The sequence below is a fragment of the Ursus maritimus genome, unplaced genomic scaffold (assembly GCF_017311325.1).
Source record: "Ursus maritimus isolate PB19 unplaced genomic scaffold, ASM1731132v1 scaffold_2, whole genome shotgun sequence".
Taxonomy (NCBI): Eukaryota; Metazoa; Chordata; class Mammalia; order Carnivora; family Ursidae; genus Ursus; species Ursus maritimus.
In genome coordinates, this window is record NW_024424452.1 from 48,155,442 (window position 1) to 48,170,697 (window position 15,256).

At 51.9% G+C, this 15,256-nt stretch overlaps 1 protein-coding gene across 3 annotated transcripts in view; it reads right to left on the reverse strand.

Annotated features, from left to right (window-relative positions):
* The window catches only part of RXRG (retinoid X receptor gamma), a 43,937-nt gene that overhangs the window by 13,166 nt on the left and 15,515 nt on the right, over positions 1-15,256 (reverse strand). For 2 of the 3 annotated variants that reach the window (XM_040635992.1, XM_040635991.1), the window contains exons 2-4: positions 13,665-13,912; positions 5,264-5,408; positions 2,901-3,080 (exon numbers count right to left, since the gene is read on the reverse strand). In XM_040635992.1, the coding sequence (XP_040491926.1) occupies positions 2,901-3,080; positions 5,264-5,408; positions 13,665-13,912 (573 nt within the window). Of the gene's footprint in view, positions 1-2,900; positions 3,081-5,263; positions 5,409-10,550; positions 10,793-13,664; positions 13,913-15,256 lie in introns of those variants that run through there. The other variant, XM_040635993.1, reaches the window with a different exon arrangement.

Below are 15,256 nucleotides of genomic sequence, written 5' to 3' on the forward strand. Positions count from 1 at the left end.
CTACTCAAATTTTCATCACTCCCATTTCTCCACATTCTTTTCAAAAAGGCAGAAGCCAAAACTAGACACTTCTCCATCAAAGAATCAGAACAGGGGCGCCTGGGTGGCTCAGTTGGTTAAGCGTCTGCCTTCGGCTCAGGTCCTGACCCCGGGGTCCTGGGATCGAGCCCTGCATCGGGCTCCCTGCTCAACGGGGAGTCTGCTTCTCTCTCTCCCTCTGCTGCTTCCCCTGCTTCTCTCTCCCTCTCCCCCTGCTCGTGCTCTCTCTCTCTCAAGCTCTCACTCTCTCTCAAATAAATACATAAAATCTTCAAAAAAAAAAAAAAAGAATCAGAACAATGCCAACTTTCAAGGAAGGACTGCCCAGGCCCTTAGAATTCACATGCCTCTGTCTTTTTCTTTCACAAAAGAGCCACACTTCCCTCCCTTTCACTATACACCAACCACTCGGACTGTAACAGAGCTGAGGGCTGCTGGGCCTGAGTTTCGAGAGACAGATCGTGAGCAGCAAACATGGCCGCTTCTCTGACAGAAGCCTTTCACCTGCCTTTAGTTCAATCTCACCTGCAGAAGGAAAATGATTATTTTTCCAGGTCATCCTGAAACTTATCTCATCTGTCCTGAGACACAAAGATGACCCCTACAGCCATCATGCTCTTGCTGATGGGAGACATTCTTTGGGGTCATTAATTTTACGTTTGACCATCATGGTGGCAGAAGCTCTACGGAGTACCAGCTCTATCTTGGAGAAGAGAAGACAGTCCCCACCAGCTGATTTTTCACATTACGTGTTCTGGTCATTGATTCCTTGACAGCGAGAACGACATGAGCACGAAGCAGGCACTCCGTTACTACCTGCTGCATGAGGGAATGAGTCCTTCTAGGAGCTCCTGTGTGACTAAAGCTTTTGATTTCAATATTCAGTCTAAACCACTCACCCATTCACTCAGCAATTATGTATTAAATGTCTACTCTGTGCTAGTCACTGGTGATATAAGGGGGAAAGCAGAAAAAATCCTTGCCTTGGTGGAGACCAATAGTAAACAAAATCAGTAAGTATGTTAGCTATAGTGATACACCTTGTGGAAAAGAGACTAGGAAGTACCCGGGGTGGCTGATGCAATCCTAGATGGTGTAGACAAGCAAGGCTTTACCTAGAAGTTGACAACTGAGTAAAGGTCCGAAGGAAGAGAAGAAAGGAGGCATGCAGGCACCTGGGAAGAGGGCACTCCAAGCACAGAGACAGGAAGCGCAAAGCTCCTGGGGAAGGACCACCCCTGGTGGCCCAGCAGAGATAGGCAAGGCTGGACCAGAGACGTGGGACAGTCAGACCATGTGCAACCCTGAAGTCATAACCAGGGTTTTGCCTTTTCTCTAAGACGGGAAGGCGCTGGAGCATTCTGGTGCAGGAAGGGCTCGACCTGACCCACTTGTTCAAAGCCTCCCTGATTGCTCTGGAGAGTGTAGGAAGACAAACATGGAAGCAGGGGGAGTTCTTGGGAGCCTGTGTGGACTATACAGAAGGTAGCAGTGGCTTATGCTGGTAGCATGAAAGTCATGAGACATGGAAGAATTCTGGACATACTCTGAGGGAGAGAGAGGATTTCCTCACCCACTGGATGGTGTATATGAAAGAAAGAGGAGCCCAGTGGTTTTTCATCTGAGCGACTGAAAAAAGTGGCTATTTCCTAAAATGGGGAAGACGGGAAGACCACGTGATGAACAGCTCGGAGGGCGAATCATCAGGAGCCCAGGTTTGGATCCGCCAACTTGAGATTCCTGTCAGATAACAGAGGGAGGGCCATCCTTGTTCCAGAGCGCCTCCGCACCCTGGCAGGAGGGGAGGCTCCAGATGGGCTCTGATCTGGAAGGAAGAAGACCCACTCTCGGCTCACCACCTACCTGGGAAACTCACCTCACCAATCCACACAGGTTTCCTCCGCTGTAGAACAAGGAGTGCTATTAAATCATTCTGAAGGGCCACCTCCATCTACCTCAGACATGCTAAGAATGTCCATGTTTTCCTTCCTGGTAGCATCCCCTCCTAGGAGGGGCTCCAAGAACCTTTTTTTCATTGATCCTTTTAGTCAGCCTCCACTCTCCTCAGAGAAAAGGAAATCTTGAGAATGAGGAGTCCCCTGGGGCCGACTACACGCCTCGATTTCCTGGAGAGAGGCAGGACTTCCTCACTCTGACATCTAGTAAGACGCGCGATTTACGCTCTGTCCTTGCTTGAGTTCCCGAGTTAATTAACTGCCCGATTCGATTTCTTTGTGGTATTTAACAGAAAGACTTTTCGATTTTCTAAATGAACAGAAAGCACGTTCAGATTCTGTTTTCGCTCTACAACAAGCCATCGAAGCCCCACAGTAAACTAAAAGACGTAACGTTTTAAAAATGTACAGCGATGGTCTCTCTGAATGAGAAGGCCACGTCTGATGACTGGTAAAGCCAATAATCTTCCTCGCCCCCCACCCCAAAGACCACAGGACACACCAATCTCAGAAGAGGGGTAGCAGCCCCAGGTGACAGAAGTCCAGAGAGATGACTCAAACCAGCAGGCTCCCCAGTGAGGACTAGAGGCGAGGGGTCTGCTCCGCCCAGAGAGGCAGTCGAATGATCCGCACGATCCCTTTGTGGGGTGGTACCCCAGGGCCCCGCCACCAGCTCTGAGACTTGCTGCCTGGCTCTCGGAAGAGCCAGGGAGAGGGTCCACTGTGCGGAGCATGACCCGAGCTCCAGGAGAGGATGGGGGAGCGGGGAGGAGGAAGGCGCTCCTGCTCGCTTCGCTCTGGGGTACCCGCTGCCTGGGGCCAGGGCACTCAACTACAGTCCTCGAGAGATCCTGAGGATTTCTACCATGATTTCTAGCAGTCTCCCCCGAGGGGGCGGGGCCTCACCTTCCCTCTTCATGCCCATCACCAGGCACTTCTGGTAACGGCAGTACTGACAGCGGTTCCTCTGGCGCTTGTCAATGAGGCAGTCCTTATTATCGCGACACGTGTACATGAGGTCTTTCCTTATGGTTCTCTTGAAGAACCCTTTGCAGCCTTCACAACTGTATACACCGTAGTGCTTTCCTGTTCACAAGAAGAAAAGTTAACACTGCAGAGACCGTCCTCGGGTTTATTCGGATCTTTCATTCACAAGAGCCCCTTGGCTCTCCCCCAGGGACCCTGGCACAACACCCGGGCACCGGGACAGGCAGCAAAGAGCAAGCAGCGGAGAAGGCAGGCTTGATCACAGGAACCAAACAAAGGCAGAGTAAATATGCCCTTCCTGTGTCTCCCCTCTGGGAGCACCAGTTCCAGAGAGCATTACTAGAAAGGTCCTGACCCAAGATTTTGTTTACATTTATTTTATTAAGGCAACTCTTGTGTTTAGTTAAGCAGAATGTTCTGTCTCCATTCAAGACATTAGTATACATAATAAATAAAAATATTTATGCTTGTTATGTAGTATCTAGCAGGGGGAAAAAAAACCCTCAGCTTCACTAATATTGCCCCATAATTGAGGCCCAAGGACATGGGAGCCCCACTGAAAAGTATTCTCTTTCACCACAGACTAGGAACAGGAACCTGAATTACGGATTTTCTAGATGCTCTTGCCTGTTGGAGAAATAAGCTGGCATATGATCTTTAGAGCATAAAAGGACGTGCAGTCTTAGGACATAAAGATCTGATGGAAGGTGGTTTTGCTTGATCTAGAATATTCTGTTACATGTTTCATTGCCTTTATTATGTGTTCCACACGGTTTTCAATGACCCCAGCCAGGGATGGCTAGTTTATGTCAGGAGAGCCACCACACTCACCCAACACGGGCACCAAGAATCAATCACAACTTCCTTCTGAGCAGCCCTTCTCGAATCTACGCACCAGGCAGCTGTGCTCAACAGATTCGAATGTGGGACTTGGAAAATAGAAGGAGGCAGATCACCTAAAGTATATCTACCTCTAACTCGCAGTGTCATACGCGATGTTGCTTAGCTGTAGACCTGACGTTATTTTCTACTTCGGTTATATTTAGGCTGATATAAAAGTGAATGTGAAGAAGTCCTTGCGAACTAGTCAACATGCCTATTTGCATCCCAGGAGCTGACACGTCAGAGGAAGCCGCCCCGACATAAAATGAGGACTCGAGGTAGCCTGCCTGACGAAGCCAGTCTGGGCTTAATCAGTTGACCACACCAATCCACTGAAGGCAGAGCAATAATAAATACGGAATTTTACCTCGGGCTGAAAAATCCTAATGCTCTCGGCTCTGATGTATTTGTCTTTGAGAAACATGGTACTTCTGTGTCATTCCCATGACTCTCCCATATTTGAGTGAAACTCCCAGACTGTCAAACGAGTCATAGCAGAGGAAACTCTGCCGGGGTGTGGATGGCCTTCTGTCGCTATGGCAATGGCCAAGTCCGCACGATTTGGCAACCACTTTGTGAGAGCAAGCAAACATCGGCCACATAGCAAAGTCAGTTCCAGGCACCAGGAACTTTCGATGGAGTGAATTTTGCAGTGGCTTTGGTGACAACAGGAAGATGAGGAATCCTCTGTCCACCACCATGGACAGCCACAGAAAAGAACCTTTCCCATGTCTTCTCATTCATCCAAACAGAGATTCTCATGCCCTCAAAACTGGTGGGATCAGGGGTGGGGGAGAGGAAGGACAAGTCAGAAAAGAAATCATCTGGGCAAAAATGGAAGAGGATCAGAGGAGATGAAATCTGGGAAAACACATTTATTTCTATCCATGAAAACACGTTAAAAACCTAGAATGCTGTAGAAAGAAATATACTAAAATAGTAAAGTCTTTACCTTTGTCGGGAACATTAAAGATAATGTTTTTAGTTTTCTTTTATGCTTTTCTAGTTGTTCCTACAATGGGACATTTCCTACACTGGGACAGTATTTTTAGAATTATAAAAAAATTCTTTTTTAAAAAAATTAAAGAGATCCTTGCTAATTACGACAGCTTCACTATCCCACATACACCATGTGCAACACAGTAACTCCAAAAAGGTGTTTCTGAAATGCTTCCTATAAATCTAATCCTTAAAAATGAACTCGTACTTTAAATTCACCCAGATTTCAGACTATGAATCCAGTGACAGAAATTTACAACCTGGGCCCCATGCTGGACCGTCCTAAAAGGCCCTTTCTCTTCCACTGGGTACAAGCGGCCAGGTGAGCGATGGAACAGGCACCACCTCTGGGACCCTCCCTGGACGGGACCCCTGAGAGTAGCCTCTGCTTCTACACGTACCTGAGGACCTGTCCCCACAGATGGCACAGATGTGTTTCACCAGCGAACTGGGGCTGGTTGATGGATAGTTCATGTTTCCAATCCCAGGAAGCCCTGGTAAGGGCTTGATGTCCTCTGAAATGCTGACACTGTTGACCACATTTAGCTGCAAGGGAAAAAAATACAATCAAACATGGACCCAGAGTAGACCCAACACCTGAGACGGAAAGCAATAAGGGTATCCTCGTAGAAAAAACCAAGTTCTATTTCAAGTAGTTTCTAAGTACAGAGTACCCAAAACTGCCTGTTGGGGGGATATGAATTTAAGGGAGGAAAAAAAAGTAGCAGAGAGGAACGAAATCATTTCTAGATATCAAAGCCTAAACTGAGCACCACAACACATTACCAGAATTATTATTTACTCATGTGTTTCATTAGAGCTGGAAATCCACCCGGACACGCTTAAGACCCACTTGGGACAAGTTAGCCGCGTGTTTTTAGATTTTGTAATAATGACTGATTGTCTATTCAGCAGAAGAGCTACGGCTCTTAGGCAAAAGACTTAGACTACAAGAGAACCAAGCAAAAAGATGCAAATCCATTCATCGAGTCAATCAACACTCACTGAGTGCTCACCCCGCAGGCACTGTACCAGGCTCTGGGGGACGAATGTGAGGTCTAAAAATGCACATTCTTAAGGAGTTCACAGCAAAATGGAAGAGATGGTATGTGTCATGGTCGTCTCAACGAGCCCCCAGAGGGTGCTAAACCAGATGCCCAAATCATTGCAGTAGCACCAAAGTGGGGCAGAAACCCCAGATCATGGTTTTGAACTTGACTGTAAGGAATAGGCCATCTTCCTGTGAAGCTGGAAAGTCCGTACAGCCAGGGACGGTCTGCTTTGTCTTCCCCGCGTCCGACGTGGTCCCAGCACGCTGTGGGGAGTTGGTGTGCCCGAATGGCTAAAGAAATCAACGCGTGCATTCCTGTCCTCAGCTCTGTCACAAGTTCACGTTGGCTTCTCACCGCCACCACCTCCAGGTCTCCCAGCGCTTGGGGAGATTACCGAGAGTCACTGCTGAGTGCTCTGTATTCATCAAAGAAATCGTCGCGACATATGACTAAGTCGTCCAATTAGCAGAAATTGTGAGTGCCCAAGGGCACAGCTCCACCTTCTAGGCACTGCGAAGGGAGACAGGAAACCTAGATGATCTCTCCTTCCTCAAAAATTCACACTCTCATTGAAGAGTGGGGACGTGCACAAACATTAAGAACACTGACAAGGAAACTCACAGGTGGTACAGAGCACGCGTGAGTTTAAGTGTCCAGCAGAGGCACCTGGTAACTCTGGGGGCTTACGAGACGTTCCACGGCCTTCTGTATGGTCTGTGCGAATTTTCAATCATACTGTCTCCCCAAGGTGACTGCAATTCTCAACCTAAACCAAAGGTAGGATTTGTTTCTCTATTCAAGCCCTTTGGGACAGAAGCAATGATCAATAAAACATAAAACACAACACAGCCTGAGTTAGGTTCCTTCTAAATTTACCAGCTTTTCCATTCACTAAGCAAATGTGTATTGAGCACAGGAGGTGGGCAGAGGCTCGGGTCAAGGGCAATAAGGGTTGCAGAAAAGACAAGACAGCCTGCAGCTCCTTGCTTTGAAGTCAAGGTCACCAGGAATTTTTAAAAATTAATTTGTATGAAGGATAAAAACGCACATGGGATGGGAGAACTCTCTCTCTCTTCTTCTCCCCCACTTTTTATACAAGGCTAAGACAAGATATCTAGAACTTGTACCCAGTATTTTGTTTTGTTTTGGGGTCACAGCATGGTTCTCAGCCCTGGATGTACATCTGGGAACTTTGGAGAAAAAACAAACAAACAAAAAATAGATGCCAGGGCTTCACACCCAGAAATTTTGAGTCAATGGGTCTGAGGGCCATTGGTCCTGCTATTTCTCTAGGTTTACCAGGGAACGCTAACATGCAGCCAGGGCTAAGATTCACCGGTTTGGCAGGAAAAACATCGCTTTGGAGTTGGGACCGACTCCCCGTCTGCCCTCACCAGAGGCATGACTTCAAAGAAGTTACTTGTCTTCATCCACCCTCAGTTTCTTTATCTGTAAAATGAGCCCAGTAAGACCTAGTTTACAGAGTCACTGGGAGGATTAGATGACATCATGCTGGAAAATCCCCATCACAGTGCCCCGCACACAGGAGGGGTTCCATAAATTCCGGCTCTTACCATTCCAATAAAATCTGGCTAATCAAGACAAGAATTCTGAGTGTTTCTTATCAGCCAACATTCTACTCTGTGCTAGGAATTCTGCAGTAAATGAGCCCACGTTCACCAAAGGGGTTAAATAAGATTCCATCTCTTGGGGGGGGGGGTCAGAAAACTAACGTTGTCATAATACTAGGTCATCATTACTCCAGACGTGGGACATATTTAGACATGTACTGATTTTTAAGAAATAGGTTGAGGGGGTTTCTGTCGGTGTAAATTCTGGGTGGAAACCTTTCTCGCGTGCCTCAGTGAAACAGATGTCCCACTTAGATCCACCCATGAAATGGAAACATTTTAGGTCAGATGACCCCAGAGAAAGAACCCTCTGGCTGACCAAATCTGGCTCTGTCCCCAAATCCTCAGATGGACAAGAAAGGGTACAGGAATAAGGAGGCCACCACCACCTGAGGCTCAAGAGGCCATGTGGATGGCAAGGACTGTTAACGCTACTGTTAGCACTTCCCTCGACAGAACGCTTGCTTGGCGCTCCCAACAGCCCTATGAGGTCATTCCAGTTTCCAGATGAGGAAACTGCGCCCTCGAGCGGTTTATTCGTGTGTGGATTCAGAAATACATGCAGACGCAGAAAGGAGGAAGAGGGCAGCTATTGCCTCAAAGGGACTGGCCATCGATGAGGTTAAAAGCCAGCCGGGATGGTTGAGGAAGGAAAGGCCGCAAACAACTGACATTAGGGAAGACTTCCTGAAGGAGGTGGCATCTGAGGGAGGACCTCACAGCCTTCAAAAGTGGGTAAGACTCAGAAGGGCCGGAAGGGCTGGTGACGCGCTAAAGGCTCTGAGAGCAAAGGGCCCTGAGGGAAGCCCGGAAGGAGAAGGGCCTCGTGTGGGGTGTGGATGGGTGGGAGGCCAGGCTGGGGGGTGGGCTGTGACTGAGCCCAAGGCTTGATTGCCTGGCTAAGGAGAGTGGATTGAATCTCGAGAAGCAATTAAGAGCAGCCACTGGAGGTTTGGAGCTGAGGACTACAGCCCCTGAAACTCTGCCTCAGGGAAGGAGAAGAGGCAGCAGCTCGAGGAAAGCCTGGAGGAAGGAGACCTGGAGGCTGTCCATGTGCCCAGTGCCAGGTTAGGTGCCTTCCCAGGCTAACAGGCTGGGGCTAGAACACTGGGCTCCCAGCTCATCCCCCCTTTACCCCAAGTCCTGTCTTACTTGGCAGGAGACTCTGAGACCCCCTGCCCTAGCAGCTTCCTGGCCCACCTCCGTGGTGAGGAGCCCGCTGTCTCCCAGGTGGGAGCCAGCAGCCCCCCTCCACCCCTTCTCCTTGTGGGTCAGGGGCAGCAGCAGGACGGAGGGGCTGGGGCAGAACGGTTGGTACTCCCTTCTCCGTTGGCCTCTTGGCTGGCTTGGGGTTTGCGTGGGCTCCCTACAAAGGTAGATGGGATAGGAGGCAGCCACCAGAGCGCAAACCCATTAGCTGCGTGGCCCGGAGTCCCCCCGGCGGGCTGTCTTGTTCCATTAGCAGCAGCTCTGCAGAAGTGAGCACTTGCAGAGCGGGGATTCACCAGGCGGCTGGCCACTCCCTGAGAACAGGGTGAAAACACACTTGACCGGCCTGGCTTCCATTTGCAGCCTCTCAGCCAGGGACCAAATGCTTCTTGGATGCCCTGGAGCCATCATGGAACATCAGGTCCCGCATTTCTGAGCTGCTTTCTGCCAAAATCATTCCACTAAACGCAGATATGTGGCCAGCCTGCCAGGCCACAGGCAGGCACTCCTCTTCCAGGGAGTAGGCTCTGTGGAGTGGCGCTCCTTTAATCCAGTGAGCGTCCTTGTTGTGAGGAGTAAGGAGCCTGGACCTCCCAACCAGGGAGGAGAGAAGCCCCGGGTTCTGGTGGACACCTGCCGCTTCCTCACCGTGGGATCTTGACCAGGTCACTGTATTAGAGATCCCGCTTCCTCGTCTACCGACTTGATCAGTGGTTTTCCCAACTCAGAGTGTGCGTGTGGCTGGGCAGCGGGGAGGGCGAGCAAGAAGCCTTCGGATCCCCTGCCCCAAGTTCACCCAGACTTGTTTGTATCTGCCACACACATCAGCCTTCCAAACATGCTTGCTCTGGGGGGAAAGACTTTATGGCTTAAGCTTTTTAAGTCACTAAACAAGAGGATCTTTAAGGTCTGTTCCAGCTCTAACACTCATAATTTTTATTACTTAAGTATTCTCTATAAAAATCTGTAAGGATAGTAATTCGGTTATCTGTTACTAGCTGAGCAGGAATTATCAGGGACAGAACCCAGGTCGGGCAGCTGGGTTCAGGAGGCGAGAGAGAGGTGGGGGCAGTCCAAGGACATGCAGGGCTTGCTTCCAGAAGTCCAGACAACAGGCATCTCACACACACACACACACACACACACACACACACAGAGTCAGGAAAATGGGGCCTTGATCCTTTTGTCTGAAAGCCCCATAAATATCTTCCCAATTATATATTTGGTGTTTCTGGAAATTGCTCCCTCCACTGAGATACTCCCCAGAGCAGAGACTGATTCTTATACTTTTTTTTTTTTTTTTTAATCTCTAGTGCCTGGTTCAATGAACGCTTATTGAAATGAACTTCTCTCAAACCTCTCAGCAAGAGTGCCCCAGAATCAACAATCGCATTGGGGTAGGGTATAAATCAACGACGTGTGTAATATCACTCAGGTATAATAATAATAATATCACTGCCTTACTGCCGTGGAGTGCTTAAGAAGTGATTTTTCAAATCCAGAGCTCCTTTAAGATTCATAAATATCACTGTAGGGTAACCAGGGAAATGCATATTACCCCAAAACAGAGAACAGGGAACTGAGATACGCAGAAACCTCAGTGGTTTGCAAAAGGTTACACAGTCCCCGCCTCCATAGTATTGGGCTCAGTTCTCTTTACTCCTCGAGAATGAAAATCCAACAAGAGCAAAAAAGAGACACACTCCAACACCAGCACGACAGAGCAGGGAATGGGAGTCACAGCCTGCTGCTGCCACAGCTCCCCCCCCTTCCCCCCACCCTGAAACTGTACTTACCCTAGACCCGGCTCACAGGAGGCGCCTGTTTCCCGCGCGAGTGCCCCTCGGACCCATCCCGGGTGAGGAAGACAGGATGCACAGAGACCTCGTATCCAGATGGGTTAGAGACCAGCTCACCGCAGCTAACACCCAGGGTACTAGATGCCCTGTGTCATCCGGTTAATCGGGCAAAATGTTTCTGCCGGGTGTTTCCAGAGCCCGAGCCCACAACACTGCTCCGTGTCCGGGGCTGCTGAGCTTCCCCAGAGCTTGGCAAGCTTAATATAGCTCCCAGAGTGAAACTTGGCCTCGGCCTCTGCACACAGCCCAGTTGGCCAGGACCAGGGCTTTCAGCTGACCTTTCAACCCCAATCCCTCTGTACAGACATATGGTCCAGGAATAGCGGCCCTGCCACTCGCACAGCTAGGAAACTGAATTTATTGGCTAGGTTTGGCTCGATCAGACCGGAGCATGGTTGCTAAAAGCAGCCTTGAAGGATGGTGCCTTGCCCACTCCCCACCCACAAGCCCTGTCACTGTCTCTCACCTCACCCCGTCTTATTGCCTCACAGATAGAATGATTGCTGTTCCAAACCATCTTGTCCCCTCCTTTGCTGTTCGTCCGTCTTGCCTGCGACAGTGTCGCTGCCATGAAAGTAAAGACTTCAGCCACCTATTCAGTGCGTATCCCCAGAACCTCGGACAGCAGCAAGTACCCCCATTACATAGTAGGTCCTCCTAAACAGTTATATGAGGGAACGGGAGCGCCCTGCAAGAGTTTACTTTCAGCCCAGAACGTCGACGTTTCCTTCTGTCCCTAGCCCGCTGGCTATGACCGGCCTTCCTGGAGTCCGTTCACACGAAAGAACGTGGAAAAACAAAAACCTCTCCAGGGTCTCACACTCTGAGGGGTACATGTCACCAGCCATGCTGATTACAGTAGGTGAGAGTGGCATAAACACGTGGCCGTCCCCATGGCTGTCTGGTCCCCACCGCTCTGAGCGGTCACACACTCTCGCGGAACACGCAGGTGGGACGCTCAGAGGTCCCTGTTCTCTGCTCCCTTCGGTTCTGCCCTCGTGCCCACCCAGCCCCCAGCCGCGGCCTTGCCATTGACCTGCACGACATGCCAAGCCCCCCGCCAGACTCCCGAGGAGCACTGACTAGTCATGTTTTAATCCTTGGCAGCCAGCGGGAGAGCTTGGGGTCACGGACCGAGTCAGCATGCACCACGGCGGCATCACGAACAGAGTGGGGGTCAGGACGCCTGGGCTCAGACCCTGGCCCTGCAGCGACTGGCTGTGCGCGGTGGGACACGTCACCTGAGCTCACTGAGCCCTGCTACTTCATTCGTGGGATGAGAACGATGTGGACAGAACTAGTGGTTCTCCAGTGGGCTTTGACCAGCTCCACAAGGGCCAACACAAGGGTGGGGGAGAAATGTATGCTCTGGAGAAGATCCTACGGGTGAAACCATCAGACTACAAACTGGGGTTAACAGGGCCGGCCAAATGTGACCCATGTGCTTGGCCTGCGCGTGCCCCAAATCTTTACATCTGAATGGCTTCAAGGGAAGGGGGCAGCTCCCTGCTCCCCACCAGCACTGCTGGTATATGTCCGCCTCACTCCCCCATCTCTGCTGCCCGCCTGGTCCCAGCTCCCGCCATCCCACACTCGATGTCCCCCTGCCAAGGTCGTCTCCAGATTCTCCGATCCCTGGACCCATAGATTTCTGAATCCCTTACTGGCTCTAAAGTTCTGTGACTCCACCCGGCTTTGCTTTCAGAACCGGCTTTGCTTTCAGAACCTGTGCACGTGAAGCCTCTTGAAAGGGATGGTCTAGGGATGGTCTCAGAAGTTCTCCCTGTAGTAGGAAGAAATATTGGCACAATGGGAGTCCTGGCTCTTCTCTAAAACTGTAAATTCCCAGGAAGTTTCAGAACCTACTCATTCCGCCTCCAGATGTGCTGGTGGTTGGGGCAGGATGGCGCCGGCCCAAAAGTGAGGCGCCCGTGAGAGAGGAGAACGTGGTAGATGGGGTTCTTGTTCCTAATTCCTCACATGCTCTGCCCTGGGTTTCTGCAGTGCTTCCCGCTAAAACGGGCCCCGCCAATCCCTGCCCTGCCAGTGCTGGGGTGAGCCACGCAGCTCACTTAGGCCAATGGGATACTGGTGGGCATGCCGTGAGCGGGGCCTCCACCGTACCCAACTGAGTTGGTTTTGATTTTGCTCTCCTGTGAGACACCCCGAGAAAGCTGCCCTGAGCAGCTGTGGCTCCTTCAGTGTGGGACCCAAGGAGCTGACCTGCACCCCGCCTGCAGCCTCGCCCAGCTCCCCTGCCATCTGAAGCAGAGCCATCCCAGCCAACAGAAATTTTTGAGTGAGGGGGGAAAAGGTGTGTTTTTGTAAACCATGACAACTGTTACGCAGCATCCCGACAGCAAGGGCTGGCCACCACGGGAAAGGAAGGCGGACGGGCTCACTGCAGCGTTGCTTGAAGGAAGTGGCAAGCGGCCCCCTAGAGTCCCCCAGAGCAGCAGCGCAGTGTGCCCCCGCCCCCTGCACACACACCTCCTCCCCTCTGCTGCAGCAGAAGCACTAGGAATTAGGGAAGGTTTGAGGTTTCCTTCCTGAGTTTCCAGTCTCGCCCTCTATCTCAGAGACAATGGGCCATGTTCTAGATCTATCCATGCGCCATCCCTGCGCATTTCCGCTCTCAGCCATAAGCTCCCGCAGGACGGAGACCGCGTTCTGATCGTTCCGATCGCGTCCGTCTCGCCCTCAGCTCGTGGTGGAGCAGCAGGCACGTCACTGACTTAATACCCCCGATTGTTGAACTGAGAGGAACAGAGGGGGTCTGTCCCCAGGATGACAAACAGCCCGAGAAGCACTGCGCTCACTGCCAGGGCCGAACCGCAGGGGTGGCCTCTGGGCCCCCGTGCCCTGGCCCACGAGGCGTGGTCAGTCCTCTGGGGCTGCCGGGCTGCGGACACACGTCATTTAGGCCCTGCAGGAGGCGCGTGCCGTCAGCGAGAACACGTGAAGCCCCTGCGGGTGCTGGCTCGGCTCCAGGAGCAGCCTGGGAGAACCTGCGAGGTGGCCAGGAAGCCGCGCGACAGGAAGGGCACCTACCTGGGAGCTGGGCGGGGCGACCAGATTGAGTCCTGGAGGCGCAGCCAGCGCTCCCGAGGGTGGGCCCATGGCAGACGTGATGACTCGGTATGGAGAACCCAGGGCATTGAGGGGGGGCCCCACCGCACTCAGGGTCCGGGGGGCACTCACTGGGGTGTCCGTGTAGCTGGGGTGGCTGTCCATTGGCTTCCCTGTGGACAAGGCTGCCGATGGGCTCATGGACGTGGAGCCGGAGTGGCCGGGGGAGCCTGTAAAGAGAAGAGCATAGATGAGGGGAGACTGGGGGGGGCACGGAGATGGCCTCTGTGAGGACAGAGGCCCCCCCGCTTGTGTCCTGCACCCCTCCCTTGGTGCTCACGCCCCACACCGAGCTGGCCGAGTAAAGGCAAGTGCAGAACAGACAGGGAGAGGGCGTGCCCTCGGACAGAACACGCACCGATGTTTCAGCTGTGTGCCGGCGCTGGGTCACGCCAACAGCCAGGGCCACGAGGGGCACAGCCCATGAGCCCCCGGGCCTAGGGGACTGTGGCCCGGGCCAGCCAGCCGGGGAGGGGAGTCGAGTCCAAACCCACATGTGCAGGTGAAGTGAGCAGCTGCCTGGGTTCCTTTCACTCGCAAGCAACGAACACTTCCTAAGACGCAGGTACGACTCCAGGTGCTGGGGCTTCGGAGCCCAAGAGAACACAGTTCCTGCTGTCAGGGGTCACGTTCCGCCATGACGAGAGGGAGAGTGCGGGCAGAGGCTGCTGTCCTACCCATGGCTGCCCATACCTGTTGCACCTTTGTGCCCATTAAGGTCTTTGCCCTGCCTGTCTCCACGGCGTGCGGTTTTATCAGCACTCAGGGAAGAAGACTCAGGGTGGCTGGGCCTGGCTTACTGGCCACAGACGGCCAGGAGGCAAGCACAGACAGGCCTGCCCAGGCCGTTCCTACCTCCAGGCACAGGGAGCTGTGGTCACAAGTGTCCACAGAACGGGCTCTGGGCACATGATCGTCTGGTACCATTTCGCGCAGGTAAGCGGACTCCAAGTTCCCTCATGCTAAGCCGCAGCTCAAGACGACAGAGGAGGGTGCCCCACTGTCCCGTCAGGAGCCCAGCATGGAACATTCGCTCCAGAAGAGAGAAGCCATAACCCTCAGGAGCTGGGGCAGCAAAGCAGAGACTGGAAAAGCAACAGGGCAGCCCACCCTGAATCCCAGCGCTGCTTCCCCGCGTGGTTCCCTGTTCATTCCAGGAGCAGTTCCGTGCTGGGTGCTGTCCGAACCCTTGGGAGACCCCAGGGGTCACTAAGTGCGGCGCTAGGAGCAGGATACAGGGAGGGATGTGTTCCCACTGAATGCTGGGAGGGGCACAGCCCATCGGAAGTATAACTGTGGAGCTATTCTCTTTTTATTACTGAGATAATAATGGACACCCAACATTATATTAAGTTTTAAGTGTGCGACATACTGATTCACTATTTGTACATATTGCAAAACGATCACCACAAACAGGACCAGTTAACACCCGTCACCACGCAGTTAGAAATGTCTTTTCTTGCGATGAGAACTTTTAAGATCTACTCCCAGCAAACACAAGACAGTGTTATTAA